Source organism: Maniola hyperantus, chromosome 26 (assembly GCF_902806685.2).
Source record: "Maniola hyperantus chromosome 26, iAphHyp1.2, whole genome shotgun sequence".
Lineage (NCBI taxonomy): Eukaryota > Metazoa > Arthropoda > Insecta > Lepidoptera > Nymphalidae > Maniola > Maniola hyperantus.
In genome coordinates this window covers 4,489,007-4,508,683 of record NC_048561.1, presented here as the reverse complement: position 1 = coordinate 4,508,683, position 19,677 = coordinate 4,489,007, and the positions used below count along the sequence as shown (strand labels likewise).

General features: G+C 40.4%; 2 protein-coding genes and 1 pseudogene across 2 annotated transcripts in view; 2 read left to right on the top strand and 1 right to left on the bottom strand.

Moving 5' to 3' along the window:
* The first annotated feature begins 1,072 nt into the window (after nucleotides 1–1,072).
* LOC117994198 (histone H1-like) lies at nucleotides 1,073–2,261 on the top strand. The gene has a single exon (XM_034982084.2). It carries the CDS (start codon nucleotides 1,138–1,140, stop codon nucleotides 1,876–1,878), a length of 741 nt encoding a protein of 246 aa, XP_034837975.1. The 5' UTR covers nucleotides 1,073–1,137; the 3' UTR covers nucleotides 1,879–2,261.
* A 1,687-nt stretch (nucleotides 2,262–3,948) lies between these two features.
* The window catches only part of LOC138404256 (uncharacterized), a 34,940-nt pseudogene continuing 19,211 nt past the window's right edge, over nucleotides 3,949–19,677 (top strand).
* The window catches only part of LOC117994138 (phosphate carrier protein, mitochondrial-like), a 263,608-nt gene continuing 259,846 nt past the window's right edge, over nucleotides 15,916–19,677 (bottom strand). Inside the window, exon 9 of the mRNA XM_034982023.2 lies at nucleotides 15,916–18,806. Coding sequence (XP_034837914.1) covers nucleotides 18,714–18,806 — 93 coding nt within the window. The 3' untranslated portion in view covers nucleotides 15,916–18,713. The remainder of the gene's footprint in view (nucleotides 18,807–19,677) is intronic.

Here is a 19,677-nt window from a genome sequence, read left to right as displayed (position 1 = left end):
AATGAATTGCTGGTGTACCAGGTAGGTACCTACCTGTACTTTATTTTTTTACAACGAATTTGAACGAACTATCATAGGTACCGACAGTGATACATAATAATTGAAAATTAAAATACTACTTAAGTTTAAAACACGATGTGTTATCGTTTTTGATACCTACGTCCTATGAAATACAATAGAGGTGATAATTTCTACCTACAGTGAGTGACCAGCTCTACTACTCTTGGCGCACATTTTAATATTGTGTCCCCATACCTAATCCAACGATTTTCTAATTCTAAATTACACGTAGAACCTACTTAAACTTATAAAGTATCAAGTAATTAATATTGTATAATGGAATTATAATAAAAAATATAAATAGTGCCCGGTGTAGAGAATGTATATTATGTGGCTGGCTGGCGGCCGGCCGCGCCTCCTCAGCGCCGCAAGTGAGCACTCGTGTTGGCGTCAATTTATCCATTATCCGTCTTTTCACGATTATTTGTACATGAATGAGAACATAAAATGAATACAATTATATTTTTCTATCATATCGGTATACCTCTATCGAAATAATCAGACAGTCAGCGGGAGACAACAATTATTCGTACACGCCGAGAGATCGAGTAGTGTTTTACGAGGCTCCACTTCGATCTGGCTAAATTACATCTACGTCAGACTCAGTATTGATATGAGTGGTCGTATGAATAGAGTAGAATCTCAGCTTTTAATTTGGTAAGATATACAATGATGTAAGCATTGTTTTATAGAGAAAAATCGCTTTTAAACGGGACCCGAGGTACGCGACTAGCGGTGTACCGAAATTAAACATCGATCACTCCGTTCACAAAGAGGCGACGTGCGATTAAATTATACCACGACACGGACAGGCTCATGATAAAACGACACGATCGTAACAAATGATGGAAAACTTAAATGGGAATATATAATTTTGTTTTAATCTGATGCATGCTAGTGAAAAGTTGTAAGTATTCGTACGGGAAAATGTCTAGCGACATCGCGGTTCTCCTTACGGTATAGCCACGAGCCTTACTACCGACAGCGACCTCATGCGGCGTATCTATGTCTGTATAGTGCAGTGCACTATTGTTCTCAGTGTTTTGTGTCGTGGCACGTGCATCATCAAACAATAAAATGTCAGACTCCGCAGTCGCATCCGAAGCACCCGCCCCGGCGACACCCGCGAAGAAGCCCAAGGCCTCCGCGGGCGCCGGCGGCGCCGCCGCCAAGAAGCCGAAGGCGAAGCCCACCCACCCGAAGACGTCCGAGATGGTGAACAGCGCCATCAAGGAGCTCAAGGAGAGGAGCGGCTCCTCGCTGCAGGCCATCAAGAAGTACATCGCCGCCCAGTACAAGGTAGACGCTGAGAAGATGGCGCCTTTCATCAGGAAGTACCTGAAGAGCGCCGTCGAGTCCGGCGCGCTGATCCAGACCAAGGGCAAGGGTGCGTCGGGCTCGTTCAAGCTCGAGTCGAAGTCGTCCGCGTCCAAGAAGCCCGCCGGCGGCGGCAAGGGCGCCGCCGCGTCCGCCGCCTCCGCCAGGGCCAAGAAGGCCGCCTCCACCGCGGCCGCGGCCGGCGCCAGGGGTGGCAAGAAGGCCGCCTCCGCCGCCGCGGCGGCCGCCTCGTCCCCGTCGAGGGCGAAGACCGCCGCCGCGACCGCCAGGGACAAGAAGGCCGCCGCGGCCAAGAGGAAGAAGCCCGCCGCGAAGAAGACGTCCGTCGCCGCCGCGTCCCCGGCCAAGGCCAAGGGCGCCGCCTCCAAGGCGAAGAAGACTGCCAAACCGCCCACGAAGAAACCGAAAGCGCCGAAACCGAAGAAGGCCGCGCCCAAGACTAAACCCGCCGCCAAGAAGGCCGCCGCTGCAAAAAAGTAAGCTCATCAGCTCTACTTGCTCTGCCGCCTTCGGCCATCGTCGAACTGCTCGCTATTCGCCGTCCGTGTTGAAGCCAGCCAGCCAGCGCAAGCGGCTCCGTGCTGCGGCGGACGACGGACGTTCCGGCGATGAAGCGCGCGTTCAAGAGTTCTGCGTGCGGCTTTACAACCGCAACAATAAAAAGCCCTTTTCAGGGCTAACACACATTTCCTATACCTACCAAATATACTAGCCATTAGTTCGTTTTATTACACCTACAACATTCTTTTGAGGTTGAAAAACGAATATTTCATACATCAAAAAAAAATGAAGCCCGACTATTTTAAAATTACTATTTTAAAATTTAGTCATATTTATTTTTTAAATGCCTAAAAAAAACGCTCGCTTTTGTGAAAATGCCTAAAAAAAAAAACGCTCGCTTCGCTCGCGTTTGTGAATGCCTACAAAAAAAAAAACGCTCGCTTCGCTCGCGTTTGTGAATGCCTAACAAAAAAAAAAACGCTCGCTTCGCTCGCGTTTGTAAAAATGCCTAAAAAAAAAAAACGCTCGCTTCGCTCGCGTTTGTGAATGCCTACAAAAAAAAAACGCTCGCTTCGCTCGCGTTTGTGAATGCCTAACAAAAAAAAAACGCTCGCTTCGCTCGCGTTTGAGAATGCCTAAAAAAAAAAATGCCTAACAAAAAAAATGCCTAACAAAAAAAAAAACGCTCGCTTCGCTCGCGTTTGTGAATGCCTAACAAAAAGAAATTAAAGCTCGCTTCGCCTACTCTACGCTAAAAAGGCACGTTTTACAACTGTATATAATATACAAGTACCAGTTATTTTATATTATACTATTTCTATGGTCATGGTAGTTAACTTAGGTAGGTACCTGTTAACACCTTTAAAAGCTCAATATGTTACTACCTACCCTAGGTATATTCTATACATAATAATAATTACATAGGTACCAATCATACCATTAAATAAGCTATATAAGATATATAGGTACCTACCTACCTATCTATCTTATATAGCTTATTTAATTATTTAGTTTACTACAATAATTACCTACGGTCTATATTAATTACTTACTAATTTATTTTATTAGTAAGTACTTCATAAATAATTAGGTAATTATAAAAGCTGAAAGTTTCTCTGCCCATTGTCCCCAACACCGACACCGACACCGACCGGGAGGAACGTTTGTTTGCTTGGATCATGGTCATAAGTACCATAGCACTACCACTACCTACCACTAACACTAACACTGATTGACGATTATTCTTCTTCTTTCATCTCATTCACAGTTCACACACACACGGTCTATTAGACTAAAATATTGTATACATAGGTACCTACAATACACACTATATATACTCTATCTACTAGGCCTATGTACTACTACGCTCAGCTCGTTCACGTCGCACGTCGCACATCACGGCCAGCCGACGAACCCGATCCCGACTCCCGACTCCGACTCCGACCTTAATAATAATATAGGGATTTTAGGAGCGCAGTTTTTATAGAACTTATCCCCTGATAGCATCTGCGATGTGTAGCCAGCCTCCTGTGTGGGCGGTGGGCGGGGCGGAGCCTGCGGGCTGCAACCTCGGCGCGAGCGCGAGCTGCGAACTGGATAATTAACTAACTAAAACTACTAATTAAGGTACTGTACATTTAGGTACTAGTTAAGTAATTATGTTCGGTAAATAGTATTTAAGATTCCCTACAAAACGATATAAGTTTCATCAATTTATGTAGAATAGCTTCGGAAATATTGTGAATTAAATATAGAAAAAACTACAAATTACGAAAAATCGGGAAACTTTGACAGTTTTTCGCCTTAATTTTGTTAATATGTTATACCTTTCCCAAAGTATTATATATCGATAGAAAGCGGAAAGTAAGAGCTTTGTAACTAAATAAATTGTTTTTATGTACGGCAAATAGTTTAAAAGATAATCACGAGTAAATATGGAAAGCATATTACAAAAATAACAAAACTAATCGCTTTTTGCGTGCAGCTCTCTCTACGGTATTGCTAAGGTTTACCTCAGGTCTAGGCAAAAGCAAACCCCACCCTCTTCCCCCGACCCCGCCACGTATTTTTTATCAGCCGGCAAGAACTCTGCAATCATCTAATGAAATGATGTTCAGCAAAGAAGAACCTTTCATCAAGAATTACGAAACTAGAAGTTCGTCAAGTCTCAACCAGCCACAATCGAGGTCAAGAATTACTACCTTATTACGACATACCTACTGTAGACTATGGGCACAAGAGCTACAGCATCAGCGCACACCTTCAGTTTATAAAAACAGGCTTTTTCAAGACTGGTACGCTGGTACAACCTACTTCTACGGTAACATACGGGCCAACGCGACGCTTCTCTTCTGGGGATCCTATCGCGGAAGTTTGACAGCTACAGAAGGGAAGATGCTCTACGGTACACTACGGGCACAATACCGTGAGTACGTCTTATTCAAGACTTCAGCTAGGTGTCACCTTTTCAATTCCTTAGCTCACATTATAACAAACGAGCCTTTTTCGAGGCTGCTTTACCCGCTTGATCCGCCTGTTTGCTACGGGCGGAAGCTTCTCTTCTTTTGATGCCCCTATCGCGGAAGTTTAACAGCTACAAAGAAGGGAAGATGCTGTCTTCTACGGTACACTATGGGCACAAGACCGTGAGTATGTCTTATTCGAGACAGCTCACATTATAACAAGCGAGCCTTTTTCGAGGCTGCTTTACCCCGCTTGATCCGCCTATTTGCTACGGAATTTTGACTAGGTACAGACAAAATCTGCGAGAAGAATGTTACCAGGATCTCGTATATAACAAGTGAGTCTTTCGAGGCTGTTTTTACTCGGAAAGATCGGGTGTTTTACGCTGGTGCAAGTTGCAACCTACTCTTTATAAGAGCTGAAACTTCTCTTCTTGGGACCTTGCCCTACCGCGGGTAGTTTGACCAGAGTACGTCAGCTATAGTACGAGACAGAGCGAGACGCAAATATGATGAGGCGGGGGGACGCCCCGCACACCACCCGCGCTATACTAAGTAAGGAAGTAACTTGTCTGAGAAGAATTATCACCTTACTTCTACAGAAGGAGGTTGTACAAAATACAAATGGGCACAAGCAAGAACCTCCTTCTGGGGAACTGTTCCTTTTAAATCCGCACAAGATTTTCGTCCGGGCAGTATTTCTTGCCGTGATCAAATCTCACGCTTATACCGTTTATATCAATCACCTACCTACTTAGATACATACGGGCAGAAGTTTCTCTTCCGGGGACAACCGCGATAGTTTGACAGGGTACGACAGTTACACAAAAACTGCTGCTTTCTGCAGTAGAAGCACATGAATCCTCGTCCAGACATATTATGATATATCTTCTCCTTTCAAACCCGTAAGCGAGTCTTGTTCAAGCCTTCAGCTCAGTTTGTAACGAGCAAGCCTTGTACAACACTAGTGCCTGACCTCTCGCTCTAATTTGGTAGTCGAAATGGGATAGCACTAAGTACTTGCTTACAGTGCGACAAGGGTCTGTTGGCGCGTGGTGACGTTGCCGTCAAGTGTCCTCTTTGTTCTTGTTTGAATAGTCTAAGCCTTTGTTCTCCAACAAAGCCTTAGACTACCACATCCTGACCTCTCGCTCTAATTTGGTAGTCGAAGTAGTCGATTTTGTGTTGTTTCGGATTGACTATGCTGCGTAGGCCCTACTGCAGCGTCACCGGAGGGGTTGGCGAGCGCGAAGCTCCGCCTGGGGGTGAGCCCTAGGGCTCGACGAAAAATTCAGAGTGATCGGGGGGCAACGCCATCCTAAGAGCGCCTCCTGCGAGGCTCGGACCACGGCTTAGGGTAACGTTGGGATGGGAGGAGCTGTCGAACTGATGTTTTGGTCCGTAAATCCCCGGGGGCGTGACGCAAGGCCACGACCGGGTGACGTCAGGAATCGGGGACCTCGTCTTCGCCGGCGAAGATGCTGTATCAGTGTTTTGTGTAACCCTTCGAAAAAGGGGGCATTGTCGGTCATTATCTGCTCGTCGAGATCGTTAAGGACATACTTAGGGCGTCTTTTGTCGGGAGGATCATTTCTGTCGGGTGTGTACGTCGCGGCCCCGACTACTAATGGGTTGGGGTGCCTAATAGCTTTTTCAAAATAATTTTGGGGAGCTGTTTGAAGTAGTACGCTATGGTCGGGAGTTGGAGGTCTCTGTGGAGATCCACATTGCGCACGTACCACGGAGAGCCCGTGGCCATACGCATGAACTTGTTTTGTAGGACTTGGAGGGGTTTGAGAAAAGAGGGTGGCCGGTGAGCAAATGCGATGCAAGCATAAGACATTATTGGCCGGATGCACGTCTTATATAGCGTGACTTTATGTCGAATAGAAATTTTACTTTTGGCACAAATCATAGGGTAGAGACGATTGAGCACATACGCTGCCCTATTTTGAACACTACGGATGTGTGCTGCAAAAGTCAACTTACTATCAAATGTTACGCCCAAGTATTTGGCTTTCGAATGCCAGGGAATTGGACGGTCGTAGAGTGAAATTTCTTTTTGTCGAAGTGAATAAGATCTAGTAAGTATTGGACTTATTAAAGAGCACTGCTGCGCTATTCTCCGGGTTTACCTCGATTCTCCATCGACGGAACCAGTGACCCAGTTCATTAACCGCCTTTTGGAGTCGAGATTATTACTAAGTTGTAATTTAAGTGGGAGCAGTATAGTGCGGTGTCGTCCGCGAACTGGGCTATGTGAACGTACGGATTTCTGGGGATGTCCCTGGTGTATAGCGCATACAAAAGGGGTGAGAGCAGGAAGCCCTGGGGGACTGCGGCTCGGAGGGGTCTTGGGGAAGATAGAGTCCCATCCAGGCGGTAACGGAAAGTTCGATTCGTGAGAAAGTCTCGTATTAACCACACAAGTCTTTCGGGCACGTCTAGATGCGATGGAATAACATTTAAATCAAGCCGGCGTGCCATACCTTGTCAAAAGCTTTGGCTACGTCGAAAAATAGGGCTCCCGTTGAGATACCTTTAGTTTAAAATCTAATAAAAAAGGATGTGCTCCGTGAGGCGGTGCACTTGGTGGACACATGAGTGTCCAGTTCGGAAGCCGAGTTGCTCGTCGTTAAGGAGGTTATTCTCCTTTACAAAGGACCTGAGCCGGATAAGGATGATTTTCTCATACACCTTGCCAAGAGTGTTGAGCAGACTAATGGGGCGGTAGCTAATGGGGAGGTTCTTAGGTTTACCTGGCTTGGGGATTCCTATGACAGTAGCTTCTTTCCACCGGTCGGGGAAGGAGCATCCCGCCATAAGAGTGTTGAATATGACAACTAGGAGGTTGATTAGAACATCGGGGAGTAATTTAAGAGTCTTATTATTGATAGCGTCGGGCCGGGGGGGGGGGGGGGGGGGGGGCTTTTTTAGCGTGGAGTTCTTTTATTATTTGACGAACTTCGCCGCTGGTAGTTGGTCTGATTGGATAACCGTCTGGTGCGGTGGAGAAAACATCGGCTAGTTCTTCTTCAACCAGCTCTATATGGGAATTATCTAGCGAGATGGTGCTCATGGTGCATTGGGATTCTTAACTGTTGGCCAAGCATTCAGCCTTATCGGCGTCATCAAAGGCGGGTGGATTGTTGAGACGTAACAGCAGAGGAGTCGCCGAGACAGGGTCGGCTTTGAGAGCCCTCGCCAGGCTGTAGTAGGCTACATGCGATGGCGTGAGCTCGCTCAACCTCCTGTCCCCTTGATCTTCGCGGAGTTCGGCAAGGCGAGCCTTCACCTCCCTCTGGGCTCTCCAGAGTTCCCTCCGGTTGTCGGCATTCGGCCATGCGTCGTGGGCCCTGCGTTTAGCATTCTTGATAGCGATCAGCTCCGTCCGGCAACTGCCGACGGGTGAAACCGTCCGGCATCTGCCGGGAGCAGCCGCTGAGAGCATCGCGGATATGATTGGTAAGGTGCAGCGAGGCTGCATGCGCTTCATCTAGGCTACCTATGATTTCAGGAATTTGGTGTGTCCGGGGCGAAGTAGTCGAAATGGGATAGCAATTATGTACTTGCTCACAGTGCGACAAAGCTCTTTTGGCGAGTGGCGAAAATCGGAACTAACGTTGCCGTTAAGTGTCCCCTTTGTTCTTGTCTGAATAGTCTAAATAGGGAGCGCTCTAACCCTCTAAAATGGCGCTAGTGTTGTCGGCAGAAATTTGTTACTATTACAAGACTAGATGGCGTTACTTGGCTCGTATGAAATAAAAGTTCGTTAAGTATATTTCCTAAACTCAGTGACCATATACTAGTGGCGCCCCCAGAGCAAGTTGGTTATATTTCTGTATAACAAATATGCACTAAGCATATTTGTTATATCTACTGTGTAACAACTAGGTAACATAGCAAGCAAGCCCAAAAAGCATCTGAACAGCACCTGAACCAATGAGCGAGCGAGCGAGCAAGCAAGCAAGCAAGCAAGCAAGCAAGCAAGCAAGCAAGCAAGCAAGTAGAAGGCACGAAATGCGATTATTGTGAATTATACGTTTTATAATGCATAATTTTTTTTTTTTTTTTTTTTTTTTTTTATTTTGTTTATTTGAAAGTAATCAACAGCGTAAATACATAATTATTATTTAAATTTAAATCTGGGTATAACAGAAGGCCAAAAGAGATTACTTAAAATTATAATTAAACTATTTTAATGTTATGTATATAACAGCTAATAATTATAATTATTAGCTGTTTAAATAGAATATAAAATTATAATATAAGGCTTGCACTAAGCGTAAAAATATATTCACTAAGCACACTTGCACTAAGCATAATAAGTCTACTATCAACTATGCTTAAAACACTAAGCTTGCATTAATAGGCAAAAATACCAGGCTTACTACATTCTGAAGTAATTATAAGCAAAGAGTTCAAAAAGCAAAAAGCAGGCATCAGCTATTTAAAGATAAGATATGTGACTACACTTCACAATATTATAAGAGGAAATGTATGTTTGCAATCGATACTCTGAAACTCGAATTTTAATAATTTCCTTCACCATTAAAAAGCTACTTTAACCAGATGTAACATAGCTAAGCTAGTTCCACGTAAAAATTATAGGTATTTATTTAATTTTAATTTGAACAAACTTAAAATTAATGAGCAGTTTACAACTATTGACCACTAGATGGCGCTACCTCCTTCTTCCTATACACTCGTTAAAAGTAATATAGGGCGATAAAAAGAAAAAGCTGGTGAAAGGTCGTGGGGTTTACCCGGCTTAGGGATTCCTATGACTATTGCTTCCTTCCACCAGTATTAAAAATGTGTGTAGCGGTTGAGTGGGCGTGCGAGAATGGTACGAATCGCTCATATTGGAGCTTTTCTCTTATAATATACTAGCGACCCGCCCCGGCTTCGCATGAGGGCAATGTAGATACTAATGTGGTGCCATCGCCTCGGAAACTCTCACAAGAGAGAACTTTTTTCCGACCTAATTCACATTATTTCGATTTCTCTAGGGATCTCTAATTTATTGAGAATTAAACTATAGCTATAAACTTTCCTCTTGAATCACTTTATCTATTGGTGAACACCGCATTAAAATCCGTTGCGTAGTTTAAAAGATCTACGCGTTCATACATACAGACAGCGGGAAGCGACTTTATTTTATACTTCGGCGGCAGGGCTCCTCCGCGGTTATAGGGGACAGGGATTGCTTGAGAGTGGTCAGGTTTCGTGGGTGATAGTGGTCGCGGAGGCAACTTCGGAGCGATCGACACCTTTTTGAGTGGATTACATTACTATTTACTTGAGGGCTGGGGGGCAGGCTAGCCTTCAGCTTTCGCTTCTGGCTCTTAGACTGTACGACGAAAAAGTCGCGATGACTTTGCGTAGTCACTGCCCGCTGGCCCCGTAAGCTTCCTGAATTTCATCAGGTAGGCGAGGTTGATGATGGTTTGGTTTGGCATTATAGTACGGCTTAACGCGATCTGTTATTTGCGAACCTACAGTTAGCGCCATCTAGTTTCACTTAGCAAGTTTGTACGAATAATCCCTTTTCACGGCCCAACCGTTCAACCGATTTTGATGAAATAGCTTGCATCCCGGGGAAGGACATATGCTATTTTATATCCCGGAAAATTAAAGAGTTCCCACGGGATTTTAAAAAACCTAAATCCACGCGGACGAAGTCGCGGGCATCATCTAGTTATGTATAAAACAGCTACATCATATCTATTGTGGCTGTTACTGTTTTATCTGTCAGATAGCACACCTTCTTTCAAAATACTACGTTCCTGGTGCTCTTCAATTTTCTGGGATAAAAAGTAGTCTATGTCCTGCCCCGGGGATGCAAGCTATCTCTGTACCAAATTTCGTCAAAATCGGTAGATGTAGATGAGCCGTGAAAGGCTAGCAGACAGACAGACAGACACACTTTCACATTAATAATATATATTAGTATTAGAATATAAAATATGTGAGCAGCCTTTCATTCTTGCACCACGCTGCCACACGTTATATCACATAACAAGTCAAGTTTAACTTTATTTTTGTTCATTATATTATAACAAAACATAAAGCTTACGCCTAATTTAACAAGTGAGCTTTATCTCGAAACTGCCTAGATGATAGGAACGTATACATGCGGCGTTGCCGCTCCGCATTTCAGGTAATCTCTCATAACCGGTAGTTAATTTATCAGAGACCTAAGTTCTCCGCATTTCAGGTAATCTCTCAGGTAGATAACCGGTAGTTAATTTATCAGAGACCTAAGTAATCCGCATTTCAGGTAGATAACCGGTAGTTAATTTATCAGAGACCTAAGTGGTGAAACACAAAAATATAGAGAAATATAATGTAATATACTAGCTTGTTTCCGCGACTTCGTCCGCGTAGACTATACGCTATACTTCTAACCCCTATTTTACCCCCTTAGGGATTGAATTCAGTCAGTCACCTTTTCATCCAATAATATTATAAATGCGAAATTGTGTCTGTCTGTCTGTCTGCTAGCTAGCTTTTCACCGATTTTGACGAAATTTGGGTACAGAGATAGCTTGCAAGCCGGGAAAGGACATAGGCTACTTTTTATCCCGGAAAATCCAACAGATATTTTATCTTTTAGATAATACCTATACATTAGACACTTTAACGGCAAGTGGTAAAACTGCCAGATTAGTTTACAGATTGTATAGACCGACCGTGCAACAGAATCAGCCACATAAGTTGCATAGCACTGTACTTTGTTAGTACACAGAGATGTACCTACTAGCGCAAAGCTTTAAAGTAGGTACATTTTGCAGAGTAGGGCATTACTTAATACTAGATGATGCCCGCGGCTTCGTCCGCGTGGATTTATGTTTTTGAAAATCCCGTGGGAACTCTTTGATTTTCCGGAATAAAAAGTAGCCTACGTCCTTCCCCGGGATGCAAGCTATCGCTGTACCAAATTTCAGCAAAATCGATAGAACGGATGAGCCGTGAAAGGCTAGCAGACAGACAGACACACTTTCGAATTTATAATAATATTAGTATGGATTGCATAAACAACTTTTTAACTAGGATAGCAAAATAAACAACTATGAAATGCAGAATAATGTAGCTTACTAGCTATGTACTTACATTTCTACACCCTCCGACATAGGCCTGCATACTATATACACAGAAGAACTACACTCACATTTTATTACATTAGATACCACATGTAATAAAGCCAATAAGCCAATAAGCTTACACAAAACTATAAAAAAATCACCTCTTTCATAAATTAAGTATTACCAGGTATTAATTACTATGATAAAATAATGTAGTTAATATTTAACACAGGCAAAATTTATAATATTTTAATACCAATTTAGATTTAAGTTTATTTAATAGAATTGTCTATTTAATTCCAAATAAATAAACTATGTATAATATTAAAAAATTGAATAAGTAACAACATATTTTAATACTAATCAAAAATTATTTAACCACCTGTTATTCTAAGTTAACCACAATAGAAACCTAGAAAACTGATTTTGATTAGAATTCACCCACTGCAGTAACTAACTAACTCACTAATAAGCACATAATTACTGACGACTTTGCTAGGTTCGCGCGCGACGAAAGCAAATGATAAACTAACTGCTAAAGTAACAAGTAAAAAGCTCTCTACAAGTTTCAACTAATACTAGGAATTGACAAAAAAATGTCCTATACCAACTCGCCATGCAATAATGATCCTTAGCGTGTCACCATAAAGGCGTTTGAGACAAAACTATAGGCAACTTCGTGAAACAATAGAGCCGGCTTTCAAGAAATGTCTTGTTTCGTTGCATTATCGCTCTTATCAACATGCGACAGAGTGCAAACTGGTTTGAACGGGTGGGTGAGCGCGCGGCTGTTTTGTTGGTGAGGCGTTTACTGGGCAACAACATTTTGCTAAGTAGGTACAATTCATTTGAAAATAACAATCGATATTTATTTGAATTTGGTTTCTAATGGTTTTTAGGGTACCGGCCCTCAACAACTGTCTGCCTGTCTGTCTGTCTGTCCGTCTGTCGTGTCTGTTAAGAAAACCTATAGGGTACTTGCCGTTGACCTAGAATAATGAAATTTGGCAGATAGGTATGTTTTATAGCACAAGTAAAGGAAAAATCCGAAAACCGTTACTTTGTGGTTACATACATCACAAAAAAATACATATTAGTAAAAAAGAACTATAATAAGAACTAAAATAAGTTAAATGTAGAGTTAATAAGAACGAAACATACATACATACATACATACCTACCTACCTACCTACCTACCACCTATTTCTTATGTAAAAGTTTCGTTTCTAACTATGTAATGAGATAATTCCTTACTATAAGAATTATATAATACCTAGATGCCTCACAAAAAAAAACCATACTATCCATCCATACTAATATTATAAATGCGAAAGTGTGTCTGTCTGTCTAGCTAGCTAGCTTTTCACGGCCCATCCGTTCAGCCGATTTTGACGAAATTTGGTACAGATATAGCTTGCATCCCGGGGAAGGACATAGGATACTTTTTATCCCGGAAAATCAAAGATTATTGAACCACGGGACGAAGTCGCGGGCCATCATCTAGTTTTAACTAAAGTAATAGTCCGCGACAGGTCGAGATGGCACGAGGCGGGGGGACGCCCCGCATACCCGCGCTCGCCACACCGCCGGGTTAGCGCACAGTTGCAGGGCGTGCGGAGCGTTCCCTCTCCGATTGCCATCTCAACCTGTCGCGGACTGTAGGTATATCGTCACGTCATAATGTCTTGTCCTCTAATATAGTTCTTTTGTCTACTAAAACTATACGGGGTATGATAATCGGTAATCATACCCCGATTGCCATGTCAACCTGTCACGGACTATACAACGATTATAAAATATTATATTTAATTAAATAATACTAATAAATAAATGAAAAAAAAAACATATGTGATTACCTCTACTTCGTCTACTCGTCACAAGATGGCGTTCGCTCCGAACTGAAATATTACAGCCAAGCTTTTAAAGTCCCTTTTGCAGAGTAGGGGATTATGTTATTATTTTAAATAGCAATAATAGGATAGCATACAAAAAAAGTTACTAAAAATAAAAAAGTTCGTAAAATAATGATAGCTCAATAAAATAACTAAAAAGTAAGAAACAAGATTATAGGTGTTCGATAATCTTGTTTCTTACTTTTTAGTTTATTATATTTATAGGTATAAATCAAGTCAAGTTACAATCGTAGTCAGGTTACAGTTTTTATTAACTTTTTCTTTTATTTTAACCATTGAAGCGACCACATTGAATGAATAAGTCTAGTGGCGCCATCTGTTATGTCTATTCAAAACTAAAAAAAAATCAAATTTTATTAAAATTAAATCTTTTAGCAATTTTAATATCTTTTATTTTATATATAACAGTAATTTATGTTTTGTAAATGCTAACAAAACTTATTATTAGTTTATCCATAAAATGGCCAATTAAAAACACGATTTCATTCGATTTTTTCTTAATAAACAACAAAATATGTACCTACCTAATGGTGACATTTTTCGCGTTGTCACAAATAAAATAATTAACGATTTGGTTATTAATTACTATAACTACTTAAAGCAAAAATCTGTCTCATCGATTAAGAATCACAGGCACTACAATTTTAAACTCGAAACAGGTGCAGAGTGGTGCTACTGGTAGTAGAAATAATATAGTGAAGTAGGGTTTCTGTCGCTTGGTATATTGTTAATACTAGCCGATGCCCGCGACTTCGTTCGCGTGGATTTAGGTTTTTAAAAATCCCCTGTCACTCTCCAGGCCTTTATCTACACTTTCGCATTTATAATAAGGGTACTGATTTTAATATTATACTATATTTTTCCCTCTGTCATTTGAGACCCCACTCGAAACATTAGCAAAAAAAATGTCTTGGAGACCCTCACTTTTTTGGATGTAGCATCCGTCAGATCGATTTCCTTCATATAAAATGCGGCCTTTATCACCTGCACCATAACAGCGAATCAATTGACACCCCATTCAACAAAATCAGCCCAGTAGTTTAGGCGCTACGGTGGAACACACATAGATGATACAAACATGCTAAAATCATAACCCTTCCTTATTTGTTAAGCTTATTGGCTATGTACTTACATTTCTACACCACCGAGGTCTGCATACCAGAAGAACACACACTCACATTTTATTACATTACCACAAGTAGGTACAATAGTCAATAAGCTACACAAAACTATTACAAAAAATCACATTTTTCATAATTAGATAAATTAGTATGGTAAAATAATGTTATAACACAGGCAAAATAGACATTTCTAATACACAAAATCCTAGAGAATCGATTTTGATAATATTTCACCACTGCACTAACTAGCTAACTCCACTAATAACTACATATTACAATAAGTATTATACATAATTAGTGACGACTTTGCTAGGTCCGCGCGCGACGAATGTCAGTGAAAAACTAACTAGGTAACTTCTATAGTAATAAACAAGTAAAAAGCTCTCTACAAGTTTCAACTGATACTGGGAATTGACAGAAAAATGTCCTATACCAACTCGCCATGCAATAATGATCCTTAGCGTGACACCATAAAGGCGTTTGAGACAAAACTATAGGCAACTTCGGTAAACAATAGAGCCGGCTTTCAAGAAATGTCTTGTTTCGTCGCATTATCGCTCTTATCAACATGCGACAGAGTGCAAACTGGTTTGAACAGTGAACGGCGGCTTATACACGGTGCAATAAAAGTTTGAAAAAAATACATGGAGATTTGAAAAACGGACCAGCTTAGGTTGGTATTTGTTATTAGGAATGATGTTTTTAGTTTCTAATCAAGGTCGGTAACAACAGGAATCTGACAGGAATTATAATATTACTTTATTATATCATGAAGGAAACGGGCAAAGGCAAAATATGGAATGTTCAAAAAAAACTGGCCAAGTGAGAGTCCGGCTCGCACCGAGGGGTTCCGTAGTCCGTACTACAGTCGTATTTTTTCGATGCACGATAATTCAAAAACTATAATGCATAAAAGTAAATAAGTCTGTTTTAGAATGCACAGGTGATTGATATAGTTATCTTACTTTGAAAATATAAAACACTAATAGTTCATGATCACAATTTAATTATTTTTTGTGTGATTTAACCACAAATTCACGGTTTTCAGATTTTCCCCCTAATGTCTGCTATAAGGCCTACCTACCTGCCAAATTTCATGATTCTAGGTCAACGGAAAGTACCCTATAGGTTTCTTGACAGACAGACAGACAGACTGACAACAAAGTGGTCCTATAAGGGTTCCGTTTTTCCTTTTGAGGTACGATATAATATATTATACTATATCAAGTGGGGTATCATATGAAAGGGGCTTCACTTGTGCATTCTAAAACAGATTTTTATTTTTGAATTATCGTGCGAAATGTCGAAAAAATACTGTAGTATAACCCTCGGTGCGCGTATCTGACTCACACTTTAGTGGTTTTTGCTGAGTAGCTAACTCTGTTGAAGTCAGGTAAAAAAAAAACAAAAAAAAGAATTGAATCAAATAACATATTTCGTCTATTGTATCATTTATTTTCAGGCAAATTGCGATGACGTTTGGTACAATCATTCAGGCATACAGATTACAGAGCACCGAGTGACCGATGCATACATAGAGTAAACGGAAGAGAAGAAATAATAATAAAAATAAATAGAAAATATACATTTATTGGGAAAGTCGAATAAATTAGACATGATTTACAGACTATCACATAGTTCTTGCAGTTCACGAGGGCGAGTGGCTCATGGCTTGTGTTTAAGTCGTATCGGTATACGTAAGGTAAAGTAAATATTATGTGACTTGCGACCGACTGGTCCGACATGCACGCACGCTTACGTAATATCAGTGTATACGACGTAACCACAAGTAAAGTTCACTCGCCTTCGTGAATTGCAAGAACTGTGCCGGAATATCACTTGGTCTACGATACATAATATACTTTACAAGGGAGAATACTTGACATTCGCACCTATTTCTCTATTCAAATGCTATCAAGTATATGGTTTGACGCTTTTTTCGATTAAATTAACCTTACTGCGATTTCATCTGATGGTAAGTGATGAAAGCGGGCTAACTTGGAAGGGATATATATAAGCCGCTTCTCGGTTTCTACATGGCATCGTACCTAAACGCTAAATCGTTTGGTTGCACGGCGCGGCTTTGCCGGAAACTTGCCACCAGACCAGTTTAGAGGCAATAGGGTACAATACTCGGACTGTAGTTTTGTATAGCGGTAGCTTAAAGAAAATATTTAAAAAAAAATGAATTCTCGTTGTAAGGAAGGCAATTAATGACGTGACAAGGCGTGAACGACGAATATTTTAAATTCTTTCACATTAAAATCATTTTCCAGCAGAAATTACTTGTCGTGTATGGATTGTGACGTCATTATGTACCTTCCGTACGCGTGACGTTAATGTTAAAAATAAACATAAATCATGATTTTTTCTAAATAATTCTCTTTTTAATAATGAATTCTAGCATCCATAGGGATGCTAGAATAGCTAGCAGCAGTATAGACTGACTGCTATACAAAATATCGCATCATTTTATTACTATAGTCCAAGACCCTATTTAGAAATTATGAATTCCCAAATTGCCCCTGGCGCGAATCGGCAATACAGTGCGACAAGGCTCTTTTGGCACTTGAATTACATTCATAGGTGGGCGTTAGTTGTAGAACAAAGGCTTACAGCCGTACTCAGAGCTGCTTAATCATTACTTAAGTTTAGTTAAAACGAGACAGAGCTACATCTCACATAAATCTGTCTCGTTTTATCTCAATCTTAAATAACGATTAACGACTGTTAGACTATTCAAACAAGAACACAGGAACATTAGTTCCAATTTTCGGCACGCGCCAAAAGAGTCTTGTCGCACTGTACTTACAAGACCACAGCGCCAGGGAGATACACAAAACCGGCAGCTCACTTCACTCACAAATGTAACAACATTGGTTAACATAACAGTGTTGTAAGTGAAGTTAGCAACAGATGTCAAACCGTCGTGTTAGCATTTGAATTGAGATAAAGAACGAACGGCTAGGCGTTTAGTCTGCCCGAGTTTATTTGACAACTTCACTGTGTGAGGAATTATGTAGACCGAACCCTTTTTGTAATAGGAATAAAAATTATTGCTACTTTTAGATCATTTTTTCATTTGATGAAATTATATTGTCGTCCTATTTTTCTACTTTTGAATCATTTTCATTTGATGATGTTTTTTTCAGTGATGTCACACATGAAATTTCACAGTAACGCATTGAATGTGCCACGCAAATTGCTATTGCGCTGGAACCATGTATCATTAACATCGAAATGACGTCATTTTGACAACATTTGACATATAATATTTAAGTCAAAATATACCAGCAGCTCGAAACTTCAGTCGTGCTGACGTCACTAAAATGGCGGCCACGCGCATTAGCAATTTGCGGGACTTATACTACCATTTGCTACAGAGAACCACCTACAATTTTTCGCAAGAAAGTTAATACTTTACTGTGCTTACTTAAATTTATTTGTAATATTTTCATAAGCAATAAAAGATAAAAGTTTGGGACGATTTAACAATAAACCTGTGATTTCAGCATATGATTTTTAGAAGGCTTTACTTGAAAGGTAGCAGGTGCTCCATTGTATGATAATTCACTTATGCTACTTTCATATGATTGTGAAAAGTTCTATATGTCTACTTTGTAATAATTGTATCTCCAACAGGATGGAGACGGCTTTTAACATTTTACTTGTATTTCTTTAACTTTAAAATATGATCATATCATATTTTATCTACACAATATATACAGTGAAGTTGTAAAAACATATAGGCCGGAAACATACTAATAATATGCTAGTTCTGGTGCACACAATCTCTTTACTAAAATCAAATCTAAATATATTGCTATCTCTTTCACAATGCTCCCAGCAGAAAAGGATAACACTATATTTACCTACAACTTTAGTTTACACCTATCAATTTAGTTTGAGTGACAAAGTGACTAATTCCGTTGTACACAATCTCTAAACTAAACCAAAACAAATCCAACCAAAATCTATTGCTATCCCTTTCATAATGTTGCTTGCGGAAAGGGATAGCACTAGATTTAGACCTGTTAATTTAGTTTACTTTAGATTTTGTGTACAAGAGAATCGGCCCCAATAAAGGAGTGAAAGATGAAGGATTTACTTATTTAGATACGGTGTGTACACAGAATTAGGCACATAACACATAATCGCGTATTTTGTTATTAGTGTGTTCCTAGCTTCTCCAACGCCATACGATGTTCTAGTCTACACAATTGTACTAGTTCACTTAGACTTAGCTGCTTCTTCAGCCTCCAGCCTCAGTCGCATAGACTCGGGCATCTCCGGGGGCGGCGGCCGCGGCATTCTCAACCATACCTGTGTGTGGGAAAATGGTATTAGTACTAGAAGGAATAAGGATGGTTTTTGAACAAGTTATTATTGGCCTCATAAGTTGTTTTGTCCACATAACATTATTTCGGTAGGAACAATTGGTTATTGATAGTAATCATTGAGAATTCTAAAAATTATTAGGTAACTAATCTGTGAATCTACTCATCTGTGTATATAAAAGGAAAACCCTAAAACAAAACTAACTAACTGACTGACAGACTGATCTATCACGCACAACTCAAACTACTGGACGGATCGGGCTGAAATTTGGCATGCAGATAGATAGCTATTATTTGAAATTAGTGTAGGCGGACGATGTCGCGAGCATAAGCTAATATTATAAAATATGCGAACGTATGTTTGTTAAAGCAACCTTTACCTCGGTAGAAACAGCATTCTTTACTAAATTATTTTAAAAGCAACCATTCATCCAATCAAACCATTTTAAATTACAGATTTAATTAAAAAAACCAAGTGCGAGTCAGACTCGCGCAACGAGGGCACCGTGCTACAGTTGCATTTTTTTGACATTTTGTATGATGAATCAAAAACTATTATGCATTAAAATCTATTTTAGAATGTACAGGTAAAGCCCTTTCATATGATACCCCACTTGCTATAGTTATCTTACTTTGAAAGTTGAAAATAGCAATATTTGTTCATGGACACATTTTAAAATTTTTGTTTTGGTTTATCACAAATTCACGGTTTTCAAATTTTTCCCTTATGCGTGCTATAAGACCAACCTATCTGCTAAATTTCATGATTCTAGGTCTTTCTTGACAGACAGACAGATATATAAACAGACAGACTATATATAAGGGTTCTTTTTCAGGTACGGAACCCTAAAAAGTAC

Coding starts and splice junctions, on each gene's coding strand:
- LOC117994198 (XM_034982084.2), top strand. CDS start 1,138: ATGTCAGACTCCGCAGTCGCATCCGAAGCACCCGCCCCGGCGACACCC.